General features: G+C 43.7%; 2 protein-coding genes across 2 annotated transcripts in view; one reads left to right on the forward strand and one right to left on the reverse strand.

The window, feature by feature from the left end:
* HACD3 (3-hydroxyacyl-CoA dehydratase 3) overlaps window positions 1–14,414 on the reverse strand; it is a 213,139-nt gene extending 198,725 nt beyond the window's left edge. Inside the window, exon 1 of the mRNA XM_078683068.1 lies at window positions 14,140–14,414. Coding sequence (XP_078539194.1) covers window positions 14,140–14,229 — 90 coding nt within the window. The 5' untranslated portion in view covers window positions 14,230–14,414. The remainder of the gene's footprint in view (window positions 1–14,139) is intronic.
* The window catches only part of LOC144824030 (zinc finger MYM-type protein 1-like), a 41,208-nt gene continuing 34,623 nt past the window's right edge, over window positions 14,415–20,999 (forward strand). The window contains exon 1 of the mRNA XM_078683066.1: window positions 14,415–14,623. The gene's annotated coding sequence lies outside the window, so the exon portion shown is untranslated. The remainder of the gene's footprint in view (window positions 14,624–20,999) is intronic.

A 20,999-nucleotide genomic window follows, 5' to 3' on the forward strand; every position in this document is an offset into this window, starting at 1 on the left:
AGTTTTCTGCTTGTTCCTGTTGTGTTGTGTTCCTCCTTGTCAAATGCGCCAGGACGCTCCTTAGCTGGAGTAGCTGTGCGCACAACAAATAACAATAACATAACATAACATAACTTGCATTGTTATTGTGGTACATTTGCTACTAATCTGACATCAGATTTTATCCATTGTTTGGTCATCTTTTGGTCCTTATTAGCATTCGGTTTTTATATATTTGACCGGTTTTTGATAATATTGCACTCACACTTTATTGAGGAACATTTGCTGCTAATTTGACTAAGTAGTTATATTTTGATTTTTCCCCAGGTATCTTAGATTACTAATTAGTTTATGCATGACATGTATAGGATGGTTCATGTCTATTGCAGTCACTATTTACTCTTGAGTCTCATATTACTTTTTACGACATTCTTTTAGAGATCTGTTATTAGGTGTGTTATTCAATTTGGGCACTTGCCCACAATCCCTTGAAATACATTTCCCATTGCAATGTAGGTTACTATATGAGAGGTTTTACACTTTTCAATACACTATGTAATGATTATGACTTATCTGCATTCATGTAAACCGCTCTTATGAACCTATATACATTTCTCTTGGAGTTTTTGTGTATTTTGCACGATTAAAACTACAAAATGGAAATTATCAGATGTACTGTATTAAACAGTAGAATGCCGAAGTCTGTTTTTTATATTTTTGAGCCAGAATAGCTTGTATCTCAAGCTGGTTGTGCCCATTTTATACTATTTAATACGTCAGAGTATGGAGACGCATCATGTGATCAAGCTCCCTCTGGGAAGCGAAACGCATCATGGCAGGCACTGGTCCTGTGAATTTCATGCTTTGAATTCTTGAATAAATCGTCACTGCTTCACCCACCTACGTGTTGTGGGAGTCCGTAATTTGTCTCTGGAGTCGGTAGGTCTGTGCCTGTGGTTCAGCTGAAAGAAGAGGGCGGACAGGACTGTATGTATGTATGTATGTATGTATGTATGTATGTATGTATATATATTCATTCACACACAAAACATAACTCTTAAAAATATGAGACCTATTGCATTGCAAATGCTCGTTTTAAATCTTGCGCCTCTTCTGGCTGTGCGCTCCCATATCCTGCGGGTCTTCACTCACAACCTTCGTTCATCGAGAGAGCACTACTGTAATGAGGTCATGTGTGGCTGGCACTTTATTTATACAGCACTTACTACTTCTGGCGATGCGTTGTAATTCAGTTGTTTTGGCTCTGAATGTACATAGTTTATAGTGTCTATTGTGCCTTTTATTAAAGCACGCAGACGTCAACTCGGACTACATGCGCACCATATAAAAGAAAATAACATTTCTACAGTGTGAACCCTCTGGTCGTCCCTTAGACGGACCCCGTCCACCACCGTTTCCAGCGAGCACCTAAAGACAGGTCCCCTGTGCAGGGTTCCAGCACAGAGGCCATGAAATGAATGAACATTACTGTCCCTAACGCATATCTTTCCAGCGTGTCCACATGAGTGTGCTGATCTGCCATTGAGTGTGAAGCGCCTGTTGAGTGTAAAGTGAAAGGGCCATATTTTTTTAGGTCTCGTCCTATTAATCGCGCAAGCGATAATAGGACGAGAGTATAGAGGCTCATCCAAGCTCTGAAACCACCAGGCGGATCACATCGAGTGCATGTGCTCGTGAACGCGCTTACCATTTGCTCCCCCAGCCGCCTGCCTCCGAGAGCTTCACTTCAAAGGCATCCGCTCCCCCGCCCCGAGCTTCACACTTCACGGCCGCCAGGCCGTGTCTCGCATTTCTCCTCCCCCCTTCCCACAGCAATGCCAAGAGCTTGTTGTTGCCTAGGCATCCTCCTTATCTCAAAGCCTCCCACCCCCCCTTAAAGTTGTAATTCCACTCTTCGCAGTCCCTAGGACAAAGTTGCCAAAATGCGGGCCTTGCCACCCCTACGCCCCCCTGCTGCTGCGCTCGCGCGTGCTTTCACCCTTCCCTTAGCCACCTCTATTTTGTAACGCAGTAAACCCTGTGCTCACTTAGCACCATTCCCTTGGCTGGTGTAGGACTAAACCCAGCAGGCATTTACTTGTCCATCTTGTGACTAAAGAAATACAGCATCTAAGTATTCACAGGGGCCAATGCCGTTCTCAAGAAGCCTTGGCTGACCGCGGAAAAAAAGGAGTGTCTGAGCATGAAGATTTCTGACAATATATTTAAGGTCAACCAAATTAGGACATTTTAACAGTAGTTCATGTTTTTAAGTTAGCCTAATGTCCAAGTGCCGTAAATAAGAGGTGCTACTATTTCCGTAATTAATTGTACTGGATTTATCGACCTCGTAAGGAGGAAAAGCTAAGTTTACCCTGCACTAGTGGAACTTATGACTATACCCGATTGTGGACACTGGGGGGTATATTTACTTATGTGTGTGCGAGAGGAGGAGTTGCACAGCAAAATACAAATCTGGGCTGCATTTGGAGACCCTCTTAATGTACTGTAAATTATATGTTATGTTTTTGAATTTACCCAGCGTGACTATCTGGACAAAACATGAGCGTGCTCTTATGTGCTTAAAAGTCTGTGATATTTTGGGAACAAAATAATAGCCAGAAAGAAATCCCAAACATCTGATGTTTGTGTGGATGTGGGAAAGTGTTACATCGAAAGTTTTTGTATATGTTTTAAAGGATAGGTCCAGCCTTTCTTGTCTTTTAAGAATCTAGATGTTGTATCATCACGTGACATGCTTTTGCAAATAAAACAAGGACATTTAAAGTTTGTCTTCAGAATAACTCAGTCACTGAAGTTCTGACTTGCCACCGAATATTTAAGGGAGACAGAAAGTTTCCTCAGACACACATGGTCTCTTAGAGTCGTCCAGTTTCGTTTGTGATTGATCGTCAGGCCACATTCTACTGGCAGACTTTTCAAGACATATATCAAATAACATACATTCTGTAACAGCCACTGTGGGCTGATGCCTGGGACCCAGCATTCGCAAAACACATCCTTGTTTCTTTTCACACTTCTATGCACCACACAGTATGAAGATCTCTTCTGTAACTACTTATCTTGCATAACACAACAATTTGTACCTCTACACTACCGTGACTCTGATACTTTTAGCCTCTCATTACTCCTAAACATCCTTCTGCTAAGTCGTTACTCTTCTCTTTTAATCTAATTGTCCCATATCACTGAAATCTGCTTTCTCCATATCTTTATCTCCTCACTTTCAAAAGTGCTCTAAAGACCCCTTCAAAACAACAAAAGCAGGACAGATGATTAATTGCCTCATCTGTAACTCGCCTGCCCCCTATTCTCTAACATCTTTGACGTATTTATGCTAATATAATGCAAATATGAAAATTTGCCATGTCTGTTCTGTATCTCAACCACTATTCACCTTGTATTATACCCACAAAAAGTCAGTGTTTATCTCCCAGTTGTACAGCATTTCTTGATGAAAATTCTTACTGCTCAGAAAGTGAAACAAGCATTTGCAATGCAATAGGTTTCGCATTATTAAAGTTTGAGCTATTGGTGTTGCATTATTTAGCAAAGCCAATAGCTCAAACTTTAACAGCGTCACCCTCACACCCCCTCACCCTCTCACCCTCACATCCCCTCACCCTCCCTCACACCCTCACACACCCCCTCACCCTCACACACCCTCTCACCCTCACCCTCACACCCCCTCACACCCCCACACACCACCTCATCCTCACACCCCCTCACCCTCACACACCCTCATCCTTACCCTCACACTCTCTCATTCTCACACCCTCTCACCCCCTCACCCCATCACCCTCACACCCCCTCACCCTCTCACCCTCACACCCCCTCACCCTCTCACCCTCACACTCTCCCGCTCACACACCCTCACAACCCCTCACCCTCACACCCCCACGCCCTCACACCCTCATACTCCTCACCCGTCCCCTCACCCTCACACCCCCTCACCCTCACACACCCTCACACCCCCTCACACACCCTTACCCTCTCACACCCTCACCCTCACACACCCTCACCCTCACACACCCTCACCCTCACACACCCCTCACCCTCCCTCGCACCCCTTCACCCTCACACCCCCTCACCCTCACCCTCACACACCCTCACACCCCACTCACCCTCACACACTCACCCTCACACCCCCTCACACTCCCTCACACACACTCACCCTTACACTCACACCCCCTCACCATCACACCCCCTCTACCCCCACACACCCCCTCACCATCACACACCCTCACACACTCTCACCATCACACACCCTCACACACACTCACCAGCATAGCATAACAAAACATAGCATAGCATAACAAAACACAGCATAGCATAACAAAAAAAGCATAGGATAGCAAAACAACATAGCACAACAAAACATAGCATAGCAAAACACAACAAAGCATAGCATAACAAAACACAACAAAACATAGCATAACAAAACAAACATAGCATAACATAACAAAACATGGCATAACAAAACAAACATAGCATACCATAAAGCATAGAATAACAAAACATATCATAGCATAACAAAACACAACAAAACATAGCAGAACAAAACATAGCATAACATAACAAAACATAGCATAACAACATAAAACAAAGCATAGCATAACAAAACAAAGCTTAGCATAACAAAACAGAGCATAACAAAACATAACATATCAAAACACAACAAAACATAGCATAGTATAACAAAACACGACAAAACATAGCATACATAACAAAACATAGCATGGCATAACAAAACACAACATAGCATAGCATAACAAAACAAAGCTTAGCATAACAAAACAAAGCTTAGCATAACAAAACATAGCATAACAAAACACAACATAGCAAAACAAAACCATAGCATACCAAACACAACAAAACATAGCATAACAAAACATAGCATAGCAAAACAAAGCATGGCATAATAAAACACAAAAAAGCGTAGCATAGCATAACAAAACATAGCATAGCATAGTAAAACAAGCATGGCATAACAAAATAAAGCATAGCATAACAAACCACAGCATGGCATAGCATAACAATTCAAAGCATAACACAACAAAACATAGCATAGCATAACAAAGCATAATACAACAAAACATAGGATAGCAAAAACAAAACACAGCATAGCATAACAAAAAAAGCATAGGATAGCAAAACAACATAGCACAACAAAACATAGCATAGCAAAACACAACAAAGCATAGCATAACAAAACACAACAAAACATAGCATAACAAAACAAACATAGCATAACATAACAAAACATGGCATAACAAAACAAACATAGCATACCATAAAGCATAGAATAACAAAACATATCATAGCATAACAAAACACAACAAAACATAGCAGAACAAAACATAGCATAACATAACAAAACATAGCATAACAACATAAAACAAAGCATAGCATAACAAAACAAAGCTTAGCATAACAAAACAGAGCATAACAAAACATAACATATCAAAACACAACAAAACATAGCATAGTATAACAAAACACGACAAAACATAGCATACATAACAAAACATAGCATGGCATAACAAAACACAACATAGCATAGCATAACAAAACAAAGCTTAGCATAACAAAACAAAGCTTAGCATAACAAAACATAGCATAACAAAACACAACATAGCAAAACAAAACCATAGCATACCAAACACAACAAAACATAGCATAGCATAACAAAACATAGCATAGCAAAACAAAGCATGGCATAATAAAACACAAAAAAGCGTAGCATAGCATAACAAAACATAGCATAGCATAGTAAAACAAGCATGGCATAACAAAATAAAGCATAGCATAACAAACCACAGCATGGCATAGCATAACAATTCAAAGCATAACACAACAAAACATAGCATAGCATAACAAAGCATAATACAACAAAACATAGGATAGCAAAAACAAAACATAGCATAGCATACAGCATCAATCCGCACCACCACAGCATCACTCAGGGGCACCACAACATCACTATGCGCTACCACAGCATCACTGAACGCCACAGCATCACTCGTTCGCCATCACGTCACTCAGCGCCACCACAGCATCAATTTGTGCAACCATTCAACAACACCTGGTTCAAATATGTTCTTTCAATGTTTCAAGCTTTATTACAAATGTAACAAAAATATGTTCATATTTCACTTCTGTTCTTGGATTTGTCACAATAAAATACACTGAACATAATCTTCACAAAAGTTATTTACAAAACTTTAAGCTATTGCCATTATAAATTACAATAACTTTTATTTAAGTATTAATTATTGAAAAAAATTAAAAGCCATTGTTATTTGTAATATCAATACATGTAAGTCACGTAAATACAACACATATTGCATTACAAATGCTATAGGTGTCACATTTGCGAAAGTTATAACTATTGGCATTGTAAATGACAGCTATTAATTTCGCTATTTTCAAAAACAAAACATGAATAAAAAATGTGTCATTTACAATACCAAAAGCTTAAACTTTCCTAATTCGAGACCTATTGCATTGCAAATGCTTGTTTCTCTGTTATACCCTTTCTTCCTCTCACAACAGCCTCGATTTTTAGGGCACAGTAAAAAAAAGTAAAACAGAGACGTAGTATCCGACGTTTTGTTGTTTTTAAGAGGGGACCCAGGGCAGCTGTCTCTGTCTTCAGCCAGTGCCGGTAAAATCGAGGCTGTTGTGAGTGGAAGAAAGGGCATAAAAGTCCTGGTTTGCATGCTGTGCATTCATGCCAGGCTGTATCTTTTCTGGCTCTTGCAGGGGGTGGCTGAGGCTGGGGTACAAGGAATGAGAGCACGTTGCCGCCGGCCATCGTGTGAATGTCGAAGCGTGCATGGCACGCAAAAAACTAAAATAATATTTGCAATGCAATAGATCTTGCATTTAAATGCGAGACCATTTAAATACGAGACCTATGGCATCGGGAAGAAGTGAAAAGATCGTAAAATCCACTGATGTCTGCAGGTGGAGAATCCGCAGAATGTGGGACAGGTGATGGTGGCATGAGAGCTATATAGTCATCCCATTCATCATGGACAGCCACGTCAGTATGAATCTCACCCTCTTCCATTTGTTACTGATCCGCGTCCTTGTGTCCTTCGTGATGATTATCTATGGTGGCAAAACCCTTTCCCTGGTGGATTTAGGAGTGCTTTGGCAAGCCAGATCCATAGGTGCCAGATCCATAGGCGCAGGCCGTCGTGAAGCGTTAGTATCTGAAAAACATCTACAACAATCATCAATCATATGACGTATGTTCAACACTAAGGCTACTGGAACATTCACCAATGGTTCACTAGAGTGATGGTGTTCCTCCTCCTCCTGATCATGATATAGGTAACGTTCCTGGAAGGAATCAGGCCGTTGAATAGAAGAAGGCTCTTTATCCGTTAAAGAATATTCCCCTACAAGGTGAGAGGATGGATCACTGTCCTCAATGTCAGAGTCTTGACATTTGACCCTTATATGTGATGGACTATATGCAGGGACAAACAAACCTTCATCTCCTGACTCTTGGAAGTCCAAAAGACGAGCTGGAGGCACAGGGGAAATCTTAGAAAAGTCCTGTGTTTGTTTGGGATACAGGAAGCTGGCTTTTCCCTCCGTCGACGGGCTCAACGACGGTGCCGTCACTTATATAGCAGCCTGTGATACCATCGCTGCTGCATGGACGACCTTCGTTAGCGAGATCGCCATCGTCTGAGACATCGACAGGCTGATAGTATTCGGCGAAATCCTCTTTGAAGGTGATGGTCTCGATGACGATGACGGCGTAGTCAAAGTTAGCTGTGAACCTGCAGACGCTGCTGCCATCAACGTTTTGACAGTCGTAGTAGTAGCCGTCGCCGACAAGGCCGTCGACAGTGCAGTAACCTCAGTTTTTTTCGTAGATGTCTGAATCTTCAACGACAAAGCCATCGACGGACGAGATGAATGGTCTCTGAAAGGAGTCAATGGAGCAGAAGCTGGAGCTAAAGAGGATCTTGAAGTCTCTGCTTGAGTTGTTTTGTGGTGTTTCACTTCAGATTTATCCTGGGACTGGGATATCTTTGAGTCCCCATGATGAGAAGAGGAGCCTTCTTCCTTTCTCTTTCTAGAGGAAGAACAAGCTTTTTCCTCAGGATCAGACTCCGAGACTGTGGCAGTCTTTTTTCTTTTGGAGAGAGGAGCAGTCTATCCTCTCTGTCCTTGAGGGTCTTGGCTGAAATTGAGCAGCAATATTTGCATTCCCTGGGCTTATGGTCAGGGTAGAGGCAATATACACAATGTTTGTGTGGGTCTTCTGTGAACAGGTTACACTTCCCACAGGTCTTGCAATGGCATAAACTGCCCTTTTTAGGTCTGGGCCTGTGTAGGCTGCGCTTGCGCAGTCTCGCTGGGCGAGAAATTATGTCTAAGAGTAGGGAGGTAAACGAGCCAGCTCTTCTCCATTGGCTGGCTTCCTAAACGGCGGCCAGCCATTGGAGAAGAGCTCTGTCTATCCCTTTAAGTCCCGTCCGTTTCGGATTGAGGGGCGTGTTTTTTGCGGTCCCTTTTCTCGTGACGTCTTCAGTCACTCAACAAAAAACACGCCCCCCCCCCCCAGTCTGAAAAGGACGGGGCTTAGAGACAAAAGGCTGTCTCATGGCAAGCTCTTGGTGGATGTAAGCAGTTGTCACTCAACAAAGGAAGCTTGTTAAGGAAAGGTGAGAACTAACTGTGCAGTCACTAACACTACCCAAATCCAATTCTTTCAATAGTTCCCGAAAACAAATCAGTTTACAGGGCCCAGCAGCTGAGATGGTGGAAACTACAATAACAAAGTGATCTATCCAGCCACACACCGCAAAGGAGACAAGACCCAGTAGACAAAAGAGAGACACAGCACACACACTGCAGACAGACACACCGCACACACAAAGGACACAAAATTCGCACCTCTTTGCAATTACAGTATTTTTATTCCTCACTCACGCGCGGCACACTGCACTTTCAATGCTCTTGTCGTGCCCCTTTTCCGAGCACCGCTCTCTTACTTTTCACTACGACTCTGTTTTTCCTCTTGTTATGAAAGGGTACTGAGCAGCTACACTGGAAACCCTGCTTCCGTCAGCCTAACTGCACCATCCTTAGAATGAACAGTCTGCACCGAGTTTCTTAACCAAGCGTATGCCAGTTTGTCGTGCCCCATTCCAGATATTTTTACGAATCTTTCTGGCCACCCTCGACATCTTTGTGTGCATAAAAAAGGGTTTTATATCATCCTTAACGCAGAATATACCAGGTAAGGAAAAACAACCTTTCTTTTGCATTATTTACGGTACATCGATCACTCAGACTGTTATTAAATAAGTTTGTTCGTATAAAAAAATCTGCATCCATTTACAGGAATATTATATTTGGTTAATCTGGACAGGGTGGCATGTGTTGTCTCAGTTTATTAACGCCTAGTTTTGCGCCACGTAATGTCACACTTATACGTATACCGCACTTCAATTTAGAGTTTTGGTACTAGTTTTGTAGTTAGAGGTGGGAGCCGCTCCTTTTCCTCTGAGTTTGCTGCTTACAATTTTATGAAGAGCAACACTGTCGAAATACAGGAGCCACCACTTTTCTTCCGAGTCTGTTGCTGACGTTCCCTGAACACATAAACTAGGTAAGTTTATTTGGACTTATTTTTTCCAAATGCCACTGAATTTACTTGTTACCCTATGAGTCTAGATTGTTTATTTTTCTGCTGTGTTTCTTTCTGCGTTGGTCATTTGTCTTATATTTCTTGCTTTTCAAGCTCTGGCCCCTTTACTTGCAGTCTCTACCGTTTTTTTTCCTTTTTATCCTGCTGAATTTTCTTTTCAATGAGGCTGTTTTCTGTAACACTTATAATGCTTACTCTTTTGTTGTGCGTTTTGTCACTTCATCACTCAACTTGTACGTTATTTTACTACTGTTTTTCTTGCCAAATTTATATTTGTTTATTATTTTTCATCTAGTTTATTATGTTTTCTGCCGTTTAGTCTGTTATTTCACTTGTCTGCTGCTAGCTAATGTGACTATTTTTCTCCCAATTCTTTCTGTCTGTGTGTGTGTGTGTGGGGGGGGCTCTGTGTGTGTGTGTGTGGGGGCTCTGTCTGTGTGTGTATGTGTTGGGCTCAGTGTGTGTGTGTGTGTTGGGCTGTGTGTGTGTGTTGGACTCTGTGTGTGTGTATGTGTGTGTGTGTGTGTGGCTGTGTGTGTGTGTGTGTGTGGCTGTGTGTGTGTGTGTGTGTGGCTGTGTGTGTGTGTGTTGGGCTCTGTGTGTGTGTGTGGCTCTGTGTGTGTGTGTGGCTCTGTCTGTGTGTGTGTGTGTGTGTCTCTGTCTCTGTGTGTGTGGCTCTGTCGGTGTGTGTGTGGCTCTGTCGGTGTGGCTCGGTCTGTGTGGCACTGTGTGTGTCTGGCTCTGTGTGTGTGTGGCTCTGTGTGTGTGGGTGTGGCTCTGCCTGTGTGTGAGTGTGGCTCTGTGTGTGTGTGTGGCTCTGTCTGTGTGTGTGGCTCTGTCTGTGTGTGTGGCTCTGTCTGTGTGTGTGGCTCTGTCTGTGTGTGTGTGGCTCTGTCTGTGTGTGTGTGGCTCTGTGTGTGTGTGTGTGTGTGTGTGTGTGTGTGTGTGTGTGTGTGTGTGTGTGTGTGTGTGGCTCTGTCTGTGTGTGTGTGTGGCTCTGCCTGTGTGTGTGTGGCTCTGCCTGTGTGTGTGGCTCTGTCTGTGTGTGTGGCTCTGTCTGTGTGTGTGGCTCTGTCTGTGTGTGTGGCTCTGTCTGTGTGTGTGGCTCTGTCTGTGTGTGTGGCTCTGTCTGTGTGTGTGGCTCTGTCTGTGTGTGTGTTGGGTTCTGTGTGTGTGTGGCTCTATATGGGTAGCTTTTTTTGCAGGTGGGTCTGTGTGAGGGTGGCTGTGTGTGTGTGTGTAGGTGGGTCTGTGTGAGGGTGGCTCTGTGTGGGTGGCTCTGTGTGTGTGTGGCTCTATGTGAATGTGTGTGTGGGTGGCTCTATGTGAGTGACTGTGTGGGTGGCTCTGTATGTGTGTGGCTGGCTTTGTGTGTGTGGCTCTGTGTGTGGGTGCAAATGTAATAGGTCTCGCCTTTGCGAGAGATTAAGCTATTGGCATTGTAAATGACAATGACATTTATTTATATGTTTTAAAAACAAAAACATGAATAAAAATAATGTCATGAGCAATGCCAATAGCTTTAACTTTAGCAATGCCGAGACCATTGCATTGTAAATGCTTGTTTGGGCTATGGCATCTTAAAAAGAAGGAGAGGCAAAGATAGAGTTCAGAAATACCTTGAATCGAAACTGAAAACTGGAGGGCAAAAGTTGAAGAGAGGTCGCGGTCACCGGGCAGAGCTCACAGAGACTTCCTATCACATGACGTACAGTAAGAAATCTGAGGTATGGTGGCTCTGAAGGGGCAAGGTACTCTGGGGTCTCTGGTGTGATTGGCTTAACTTTGGATGTTATAAAATAATGTGGAAAGGTTAATAAATTGTGGTTTTCTGTTCTATGGCGGTCTATGGTAATGTTTTTCAGTATTTTTACTATTGCCGGTGGTCTCCCACCATGAAGACTGGAAAGATACAAACATGTGAATCTATAAAAGATACAATACTGGAGAAGCTTCCTTCTATGAATCTGTATCCACACCACTTATCAGTGTGCGACTGACCAACTTTCTTACTGATGCCCCAGCCACTTTTCCAAGAGAGGTGGTAGCTGATGCTCAATACATCAGACTTAATGCATTATGTACATTGACACTACCACTGTCAACTTAGGTTTTCATTTTTTTTTACAAATTCACATTCTTAATCTTCTCCCGGAGTATTTTTAAATGCCCATTTGCAACTTACGTAGTTGCCCTCTTCAATTTTTTTTTAGTTTTACGGGCATGAGCAAAATATTCCCATAACTAACACAGTTTCTGATCCCCTGTACCTTAAGCCCTTTGATCCTTATTTGCACACTCAAACTCCCATGCACACATAACAAGCCAGTACCTGTCTTTTAGCTCCCCTGCACACTTGGCCTCTATCCAATAACCATGAAAATATCACTCTGTGCCCTTCCCAGCCTCTAATTATATGTCCCTGTGCCTACCTCCTCTAATCCAAGTCCTTCTGATGCTGATCCAACCATACTTTCATATTTACCATCCCATTGTCTCCCCAAACCTGCTGTTTTCACATTGTACCACACTGGTCTTTAAACGTTATTACTGCTGCACCCTGCCTCATGTAAAAAAGAAAAACATTTTCCCACAATATTCCATACAATTGGCATTTCTAAACACATTTAACAATTCAAACATTCAAGTTATGTTCAGTTATATTTTTATAAAATGCAGCTCTATACGATATTGACAATCGTGCATCAGTAACCTCGTCTCCCTTAATTGTAAAAGTATCCACAGTGTGATCATTTATTTAATTAAAAAAGGGTGGGGTGGTCTTGAGAATTATTCGGAGAACTCCCCCCTTTGACACCTACTCCCAGACAGAATATGATTGACAAAAGATGTTACTGACGGCCCATTAGAGTGGCGCACTACCATCTCTTTTTTTCATAAAAACATAGCATTGTTTTCAACATGATAATCCCACTTGCACGTGCCTAACACCCTTGAGATTTATTCAGGCCTCATCATGGATTATTGGGGGAGATGGGTGGGGAGCCTAGTGTAAGGACCTGTGCTTTAATAAGTTGATCAACTTTTAAGGAGCTGCCCCTGTGTTCTGTATTAACGATAAGTGAGTAAGACTTGTATGGCGAGTAATAGGCGCTGTTGCAATCAGGGGGAGGATTACAAATCACATAATTATGACCTTACTGGACTGTTTTTCACCTTCCACGCTAGTTTAGACAGCAATGGGATCAGCCGACTGGAAATATTTTTCACACTCCCAGAAATTGTTTCATCCCCATCAATTTCATGTGGGTTACTCCAGGGCACAAGTCCTAAAAAAATAAGTGGGGGGACGCTTCAAGTTAGGTGATGTCCCCGGAAGTGACGTCACAACAGGAAGTGACACCACGAAATGTGCCGGTCTCCGTCTGAAATGCGTGAATACATACAATAAACAAGTAGAGGTATAATACTGCAATAAGTGTCAGTCACTCAAAACACAAGAACACACTATACACAGGACCCATTCTTCAGATTACAGGGTTATTACAGATTCGGGCGTAGGCACTACGGGCATATGTCGGTGTCCCTGAAAGTGACATGCTCGGCGTGTTTACAGCGCAGCTCTTGAAGCCTTGGTGCCTCTGCGCCTCGGCTGTGCTCTGAGAAAGGCTGGCAAGGGGAGGGTGGAAGGGGAGATTAGTCTGAGGCTCGGGTGCATTTAAAAGGCTATAATTCACGCGCAGGTGCAGTCTCGGGTACCGGCTCCATCATTTGGGCAGGGGGGACGGCGTCCACCCGGTAAAAGCCCGGTAAAATAAGTAGGGGGACGCCGTCCACCCGCGTGGTACCCCGACTCAAGCCCTGGGTTACTCTCTCGATCGGACTGTCCTTGTATACTGAAAACTGGTGACTGGAAAGGCTGAGGTATGAATGACCATGTGTGTACACAGCAACCTTCCCCCCCAACTCACTCCTTACAAGCTCCTCTCAGATCCCCTTGTAATGTGCACCACTCGGATTCATCGGTGCGTGCAATTTCGCTCCCTGCACTGCCACAACAGGCTCCCTTTAATACATTTTAGCACCTCAATGCAGCTGTTCCATGGCTGTACCTCTAAACCTTTTCTCTCACCACCTGCCAACGAACCCTTTCAACCAGTCTTCTTTTCCCCTCCTACCTCTACACTTCGGAATCCGTTATACCTGCACCCTTAGTGGAGAGGTGTGGGGCAGCGGCCAGGGCAGCTGACCGAACGGTGAGTACAGGGCTTACCGTTCAATCCTCGGCTCCGGCAGCAGCTCAGCACCATGTGACTCTCGGCAACAGCTCACTTCATTTCCACAACGGCCCCAGCGCTTTACAAATACGGATTTAGATTTATTTTTAATTTTGTTGTGTCTTTTACACTAATGTTTTTCGCATCTATCCTTGTAATCCCGACTATACAACCTTGGTTGATTCCAGGTGCTCACAGGTCCATCTCGTACTATTTCCCTACCTGCACGTCGCTTAGTCCCACCCGCAGGTAAAGCTCTTTGTGACGCTGTGCCCAGTACACTTGAGGAGTTAGGGCAGGGGCCTCCTCCATGCTTCCAGTGTGGGTTTTCTTGAGTCTTATGATGGTGTCAGTTCGGGCAGAGGGCACAATTCAACTTCCCCAAGGGACATCAAACTGCGCATGCGCGAAATCCAGTGTGACGCTGCCCCTCCTTCCAGCAGGACCCGTGCCTTCTCCTTCCTGCTAGCAGCTAGAACAATCCCAGGACACACTGCGCCATTCCCACGCCAAGCATGGCAGTAGCGCATGCGCAAGGTAGTGTCTATCTTGTGGTTGTGAACTGCTTCCGGGGTCTGTGGGTGGATACCACTCTTCTACGGGCCTGGTTTTAGTGTGGTCGCTCGAGCAAGCCCCGATCTGAGCCTCGTGTCTGAACAAACTTTTCCTGTGGCAGTAAAGGTCCGACATTTCGCGTCGTTTCTTAGTAAGTCGAAATATTTGTACCAAATGAGCGTGGACGTGTCAATTAAGACTACATGATATGTTATTGTTCAACATAACTGAGTCGAAGTTTGCTATTTTAAGAGATAAAATGTTCCTGATTTTGCTTAAAATACCCGGCCCTTCAATACATATTAAGGGGCCATATTCCGCTCGTCACACCCGTTTTTGAAGGGTGGTGTGCAGTAAAAGATGGAACATACGATTCCAACTTCCGCTCTAGAATATTTGGAGAAAACATACCCCCATACATACTACATGCCAACATTTAGAAGAGGATCGTAGGAGATTTTAATAAAATAATCAGGCGAATGTATTCCTTCCATTAATGTAAAGGCAGTTTCCGGCGGGAAACAGCCAAAATAAAGTCCTTTTGGTTTTAAAAATCGTGAGTCTCACGCCTGTATCCGGCATGTATGCAAATATTCCATAAAGCTTCTTACCATTATAACTCCAGCCCTGATCTTTTAGGAGGGAAAGGTATTAAATCGCCAAGTATTTTTGGTGGGGGTCGAAAAGTAGTGAATTGGTGTGCTAAAAGTGCTGCCTGAATGTAAAAAAAACTAGGAATAACCAAAGTAGAAGAAAAAACGCCTTTTTCTAACTTATTTATTTTTAGGTCTCGTCTAGCGAAAGCAGCGCGTGCACTGCTCTCGCGAGTACCTTTTGGAATCTATTCTGCCGAGGGCTTTCGTACACGCGTCTGCATGAACAAACATGGCTGCTCTTGCAATTTGTCCATAGCAGACAGCATGCGCGTGTCCGTACGGACTGCGGACAGTCCAACGCCATCTTGTGAGGAGGACAGTTTAGCCGGGAGGACTCGCGTCGGATTTTGGGAACTTATTAAACCCATTCCACCTCTGATCGCCTGAGGGAGCTCTATGACGCAATTTTCACTACATGAAGGATTGTACAGTTTCAGTCTGCCAGCGAACTCATTCAGAGGCGTGAGCACGGTTGTTAAATACCATTCTGGAAGGGACTCTAAAGGGCGTGGTGATACATACCCCGCCTTTTTTAGCGGTGCTGTGTACATACCTTCAAACTGCCACCCCCCCCCCCCCCCCCAAGTCATTTTTTTTATGCTGAGTTTGCCAAATACTTTCAGCGCCTAGTTCACACTCAGCCCTGACACAGGGCGTGAGCGCCCAGAGTTGTGCAGTGCGATTTCGCACCATGGCTAACCCTGAATGGATACAGTTCTGGCATCCTTTGAGTGCTTGCTGAACTGTTTCCAAAGTACGTCATTCCATTTGAAAAATGTTAAAACAAAATTATGGATTTAATGTGCGAATTAATCTGAGCCAATGGTATGTACTCTCTGCCGCATTCTGGTGCCTCGCTTGTTTTACAGAAAGACAGCCCTTTGCTCAAACTGCTAGGCCACGTCACTTCCGTATAGGAACCCATGCAAACCCAAACGTTTCCCTTATAACAGCCACCACTGAGGAGGTGCCGCTTGACTTCTACTGTACAGAGTGCGGAACCCACAGGAAGAAGTCATGTCTGTGATTACTTGTGCTCCTGTTCAGAGGGCATAGTTTATCAAAGGGTGCAATCCATTGTAGGGGCAGGACTCTGACTGAGTTCCATGTTTTATTGTTTATTCCCCTGACTAATGTAACAATATGTTGCATGTATTTTTGAATTTAGTCTTTATTGTTTAGTTAATTAAAACCATAACAAATTTCCTTTACAATATACAGCCAATATTAAAATAAGATAACCTAAAAAGAGAAATCAAATAAGAATTAATTTCAACAAAAGTGAATTCCAAATGATATCTTTCCTAAAACCTTAAAATAAAAACTTCCTTCAGGCTTAGTCCTCTGTCCTAAAAAGTCTTAAAGTTATTAAATTATCATTGACAGACTTTATTTCAAGCATTTTTCAAAGGCCAACAAAAACTTTACAATCTTACAGTTCATTTGGGGAGCTGTTGAGTCCAAGCCACCAATGACTGCTGTCCTGCATGTGCGTAGTCTCTTAACCAGAAAGGTGTTCTTTAAGAAAAACGCTCGCTCCCGTGTCCAGCTTTTTACAATGGCATATCATGTGAATTAAATCTTCCTTTGTGTTACCACAGAGACGACAATCAGCAGATTCAATGTGTTTCCAGGTAGGCTCGTCGGCAAGAGTTGGAAATTTGCCGAAACGCAAGGCCATCAATCTTTTTTTTGATAAAAATAGAGTAAGTTGTGTCCAGATAGGCCGCCGGAGTAAGTGTTTTGTAACTATTGATCACAGTCCATGAATGGGAACAATGTGAAAAAATTTCTTTATCTGTGATCAACGAATGAAATTTGGCAGCTTTATTTAATGCCTGTTTGAATGACATAAATGGCAAATTTTTATCCCATAAGTTGGAAGAGCATGTTAGCTCAAGTGTGCGAGACAGGAATTTATTTGCCTCTGATTTTTTTTGCATTTCCAGTTCCTGCCATAGAAATTTATTGAGATTATTATCTCTGGCATTTTTCTTAATTCAATACCACACCTTGATGCATGTATAAAGTCTTCCCAATGATTCGTTCATTAGACCGAATTCTAAGCGCATTTGCGCTGGTGAGGCTGAACTGGGGAGTTGGAAGACCCTTTTATAAATTTTGGTTATTAAGTTGTTTAGAAATTCAGAATCCTTACCATGCATTGCAACACTTGCATAAGCTAAGGTGGGAAGCGCTTTGCTAGCAATCACAGTTAAAAGCGGTTTTAACGATGGACCTTCCAATTGTTTTGACAAAGTGCTAAGTGCAAATATTAAGGCCCGTGTCAAGTAATTTTTCTGCTCTCTTAAGGCAAGCTTATCGTCGATATAATATCCCAGGTATTTATAATAGGATACCCTTTCCAAATATTTTCCTTCTAACCGGATATTGTGATGTACAGATCGTCGGTAGGTAATTAATATTGTTTTGGTTTTTGATGAACTAAGGGCCAGCTAGTTTATGGACAGGAAATCTGAGAGTTCAGTTAGCAGCCTGGACAGTCCAACTTTTGTTAAACTTAGAAGCACAATATCATCTGCATATGCCAGGTGTGTAAGTTGCAAGTTGCCTAATTTCGGAGAGTGAGCATTGCAGTTGTTTAGTTTACCTGAAAGATCTGAAATAAATAAATTGAATAAATGTGGACCCAGGACGCACCCCTGTTTTAATCCGATTGTGGTGTACACTTTTCTCGATAAGCGGGATCCATCCCCGAGTTTTACTTGCGTCCATGTATCCGAGTAAAATAATAACAGGCCCCTTAATATGCTCTCAGGTATCGACCATGCTCTCAGCTTTGCCCAGAGCAGGTTCCGGTCCACTCTGTCAAAGGCAGCTTGCAGATCTATAAAGCACAAGTGCAAGTTCTGTTTTATACGCTGGCATCTTTCAGCAACCATTGTGATAGATAAGATCGTAGGGTGAAGAAGGTGGATAGGGGAGTGGGGGCCCCTTGGTATAATGACTCCCTACGTGATATGAAACGTGGGGTGAGGAGGAAAGAACGTGCGTGGCGGAAGCAATACGACGCCACTGCTAGGAAAGATTACACGTCCTCCCTGGCGTCCTACAAATCTGCAATTCAAACCAGAAAGGCGGTCTTTTTCGAGGAGAGAATAGTGGCAGCTAGGAATCCACAGAAGGAAATCTTTCGGGTTTTGTCAGAACTCAGGACAAACAAGGAGCAAAGCACTGAGTTCACCCAACAAGATTGCCAGAAGTTCCAGGACTTCTTTGTGAGTAAGATCTCCGACATTCTGGGAGAAATCGCTGCAACTACAACCCTCGATTGTCCTAGCCCACCTGGTTATATTGCTCCGCTAGTTCTCACTCCGCTAGCTGAGTTCCCTTTTATTATGCAGAAGGAACTGACCAAGATCACGGACCGAGTTAAATCCGGTTCATTGGTGGATCCATGCCCGCCGGAAGTATTTAAGCTAGCTCTCCCGGGCATGGAAGAAGAAGTTTTGCATTTACTGAATACTTCTCTCCACACAGGACAGGTCCCTTTAGCATTTAAGGAGGCTCGATTGATCCCTTTGTTGAAGAAACCTGGTTCGGACACTAAGTGTCTAAAGAACTTCCGTCCTATTTCCCAGTTGCCTTTTCTGGCTAAAGTAATCGAGCAGCATGTGCTGATATCGCTCTCCAAACATCTTGACAGTAATAACCTGTTGGAAGCTAATCAGGCAGGGTTCCGTGCTAATCATAGCACGGAACTAGTCATGCTATCGATTCTGGATGAATTGAGGAGTCGGGCTGATACTAAAACACCTAGCGCCCTGGTACTATTAGATCTCTCCGCGGCGTTTGACACCGTGTGTCATGTACAACTTTTGTCGCGGTTGAGGTCTTTTGGTATCAGAGGTACAGCCCTGGCTTGGCTTGCATCATTCCTGCAGGGCAGGACACAAAGAGTCCAACTGGGGGACATGCTTTCCACCTCCGCGCCTATTACCTGCGGGGTCCCACAGGGTTCTGCTTTGTCGCCCCTGCTCTTTAACATCTATCTGCAGCCTTTGATTGCCCTCCTGAATAGGATGGACTGTCTAGTCTATAACTACGCTGATGACACCCAGATCATTATCCGGCTTGAGGAAGGGCCAGGAGCGTCTACCAGGCTACAGGACATACTTAAGGCCACGGTTAATTGGATGTCTAAAAACTCCCTAAAAATTAACCCGGAGAAGACGGAAGTGTTGCCCATTTCCATCACGGGCAACCCCTGGAACGAGAGTTTCTGGCCGGTAGAGCTGGGTGTACCACCGAAACCAGCGGTAGCAGTCAAAAGTTTGGGTCTGCACCTGGATGGGAAACTATCCATGGAAAAACAGGTTACGTCTGTAGTAGGTACCTGCATTGGTTTAATGCGGCAACTGAGGAAAATATCGGCACTGCTATCGTTCTCTACCCTGAAACAGGTGGTTTCAGCGACCATCTTGGCCAGATTGGACTATGGTAACTCCCTGTACATAGGGCTACCCCAGCGGTTGCTGGATAAGCTACAGGGGGTTATGAACGACGCGGCCAGGTTGATCTATAAGAAACCCAGGATGACTCATTCATCCCCGCTGATGCAGGAGCTTCATTGGCTCCCAATTCGGCAGAGAGTAGTTTTCAAGGGACTGTGCATAGTGCATAAGACGCTGTACGGAAATGCACCAAAATATCTTAAGTCCAGAATTTCACTCTATACTCCGAGCAGGACTTTACGCTCTTCGGATGCTTCTCTTCTATCCCAACCCCGATTTAGACTGGCCACGGTGGGGGGACGTGCTTTTTCTAAAACACTCCCGGCTCTGTGGAATAAATTGACCCCAGATCTAAGGAAGGAGCGCAATTTGATGACTTTTAGGAAAAAGCTAAAAACTGTTTTATTCAAACAGGCATGGAGCAGCCACTAAGCGCCCACCAAGATCAAGTAAGATGCTCAGCCCCACTGGTTAATTTGGACAACCAGCGCTTAGAGGCCCCGGTGGCTATAACGCGCGATACAAATCAAATAAATAAATAAATAAATAAAATAAAATGTTCGAGGTTGTTCCGATCCCTTCTCTGAACCCCGTTTGGTTAATAGGAATAAGTTCTCTTTCTCCTGACCAGTTTACCAAATCTTTTAAAGGAAGCGATGCGTAGTATTTAGCTTCAACGTCCTGCAGTGCTATTAATCGGTAATTGAGTGGGTTAGTTCTTTCTCCGCCTTTGTATATGGGCATAATTATGGAGCCTTGCCAGCTATCCGGAACTAGGTTGTAAGACTGCACATCTGCAAAGAGTTTCTCGAGGTGTAAGCTCCAGTATTCAGGCGCTTGTTTATAAATAGCTTGCGGAATGCCATTCGGCCTCGGTGTCCCGTTGCTTTTGCCCTTTTTAGGGCTCGGGCCTACGTCACCACGAAGTGGGGCGGAGCTTCCGAGCTCTTATGTATTAGAAAAAAAAAATGTCTTTAGGGGTCCGGGCTGCCACATTCCTAAATGCGCGGGCATGTTTTTTGGCATCTGCCTAGTGATTCGTCTTCGCTGTGCAGTATTTTTAGTAGCCTTGACGCCATAGGCTATATTTAATTGTAGTCGGCCATTTTAGGTATTTTGATGGCATAAAGTGTGTGGTTACGCGCACGCACGGCAGACTATTAATCTTAATTAGGAGCTGTCAGAGTGCCCGTGTAATGCAATCTAGATGGTCTGAGCGGTGAGCGCGTTCAATGTAAAACTATGTGAGGTCTAAAGCAGTCCCTTGTCCGATCCTGACAGTTGTTTTGCAGGGGAGCACTTTTCGCATATATAATGAACAGTAAAATATTTAAGTGTTCTGAAACAGGCGTCTCAGTTTAGCGTTTGCTGGAGCACAAGCTATTGGACGGGATGA

The sequence above is a fragment of the Lissotriton helveticus genome, chromosome 3_1 (genome assembly GCF_964261635.1).
Source record: "Lissotriton helveticus chromosome 3_1, aLisHel1.1, whole genome shotgun sequence".
In the NCBI taxonomy this organism is placed as follows: domain Eukaryota; kingdom Metazoa; phylum Chordata; class Amphibia; order Caudata; family Salamandridae; genus Lissotriton; species Lissotriton helveticus.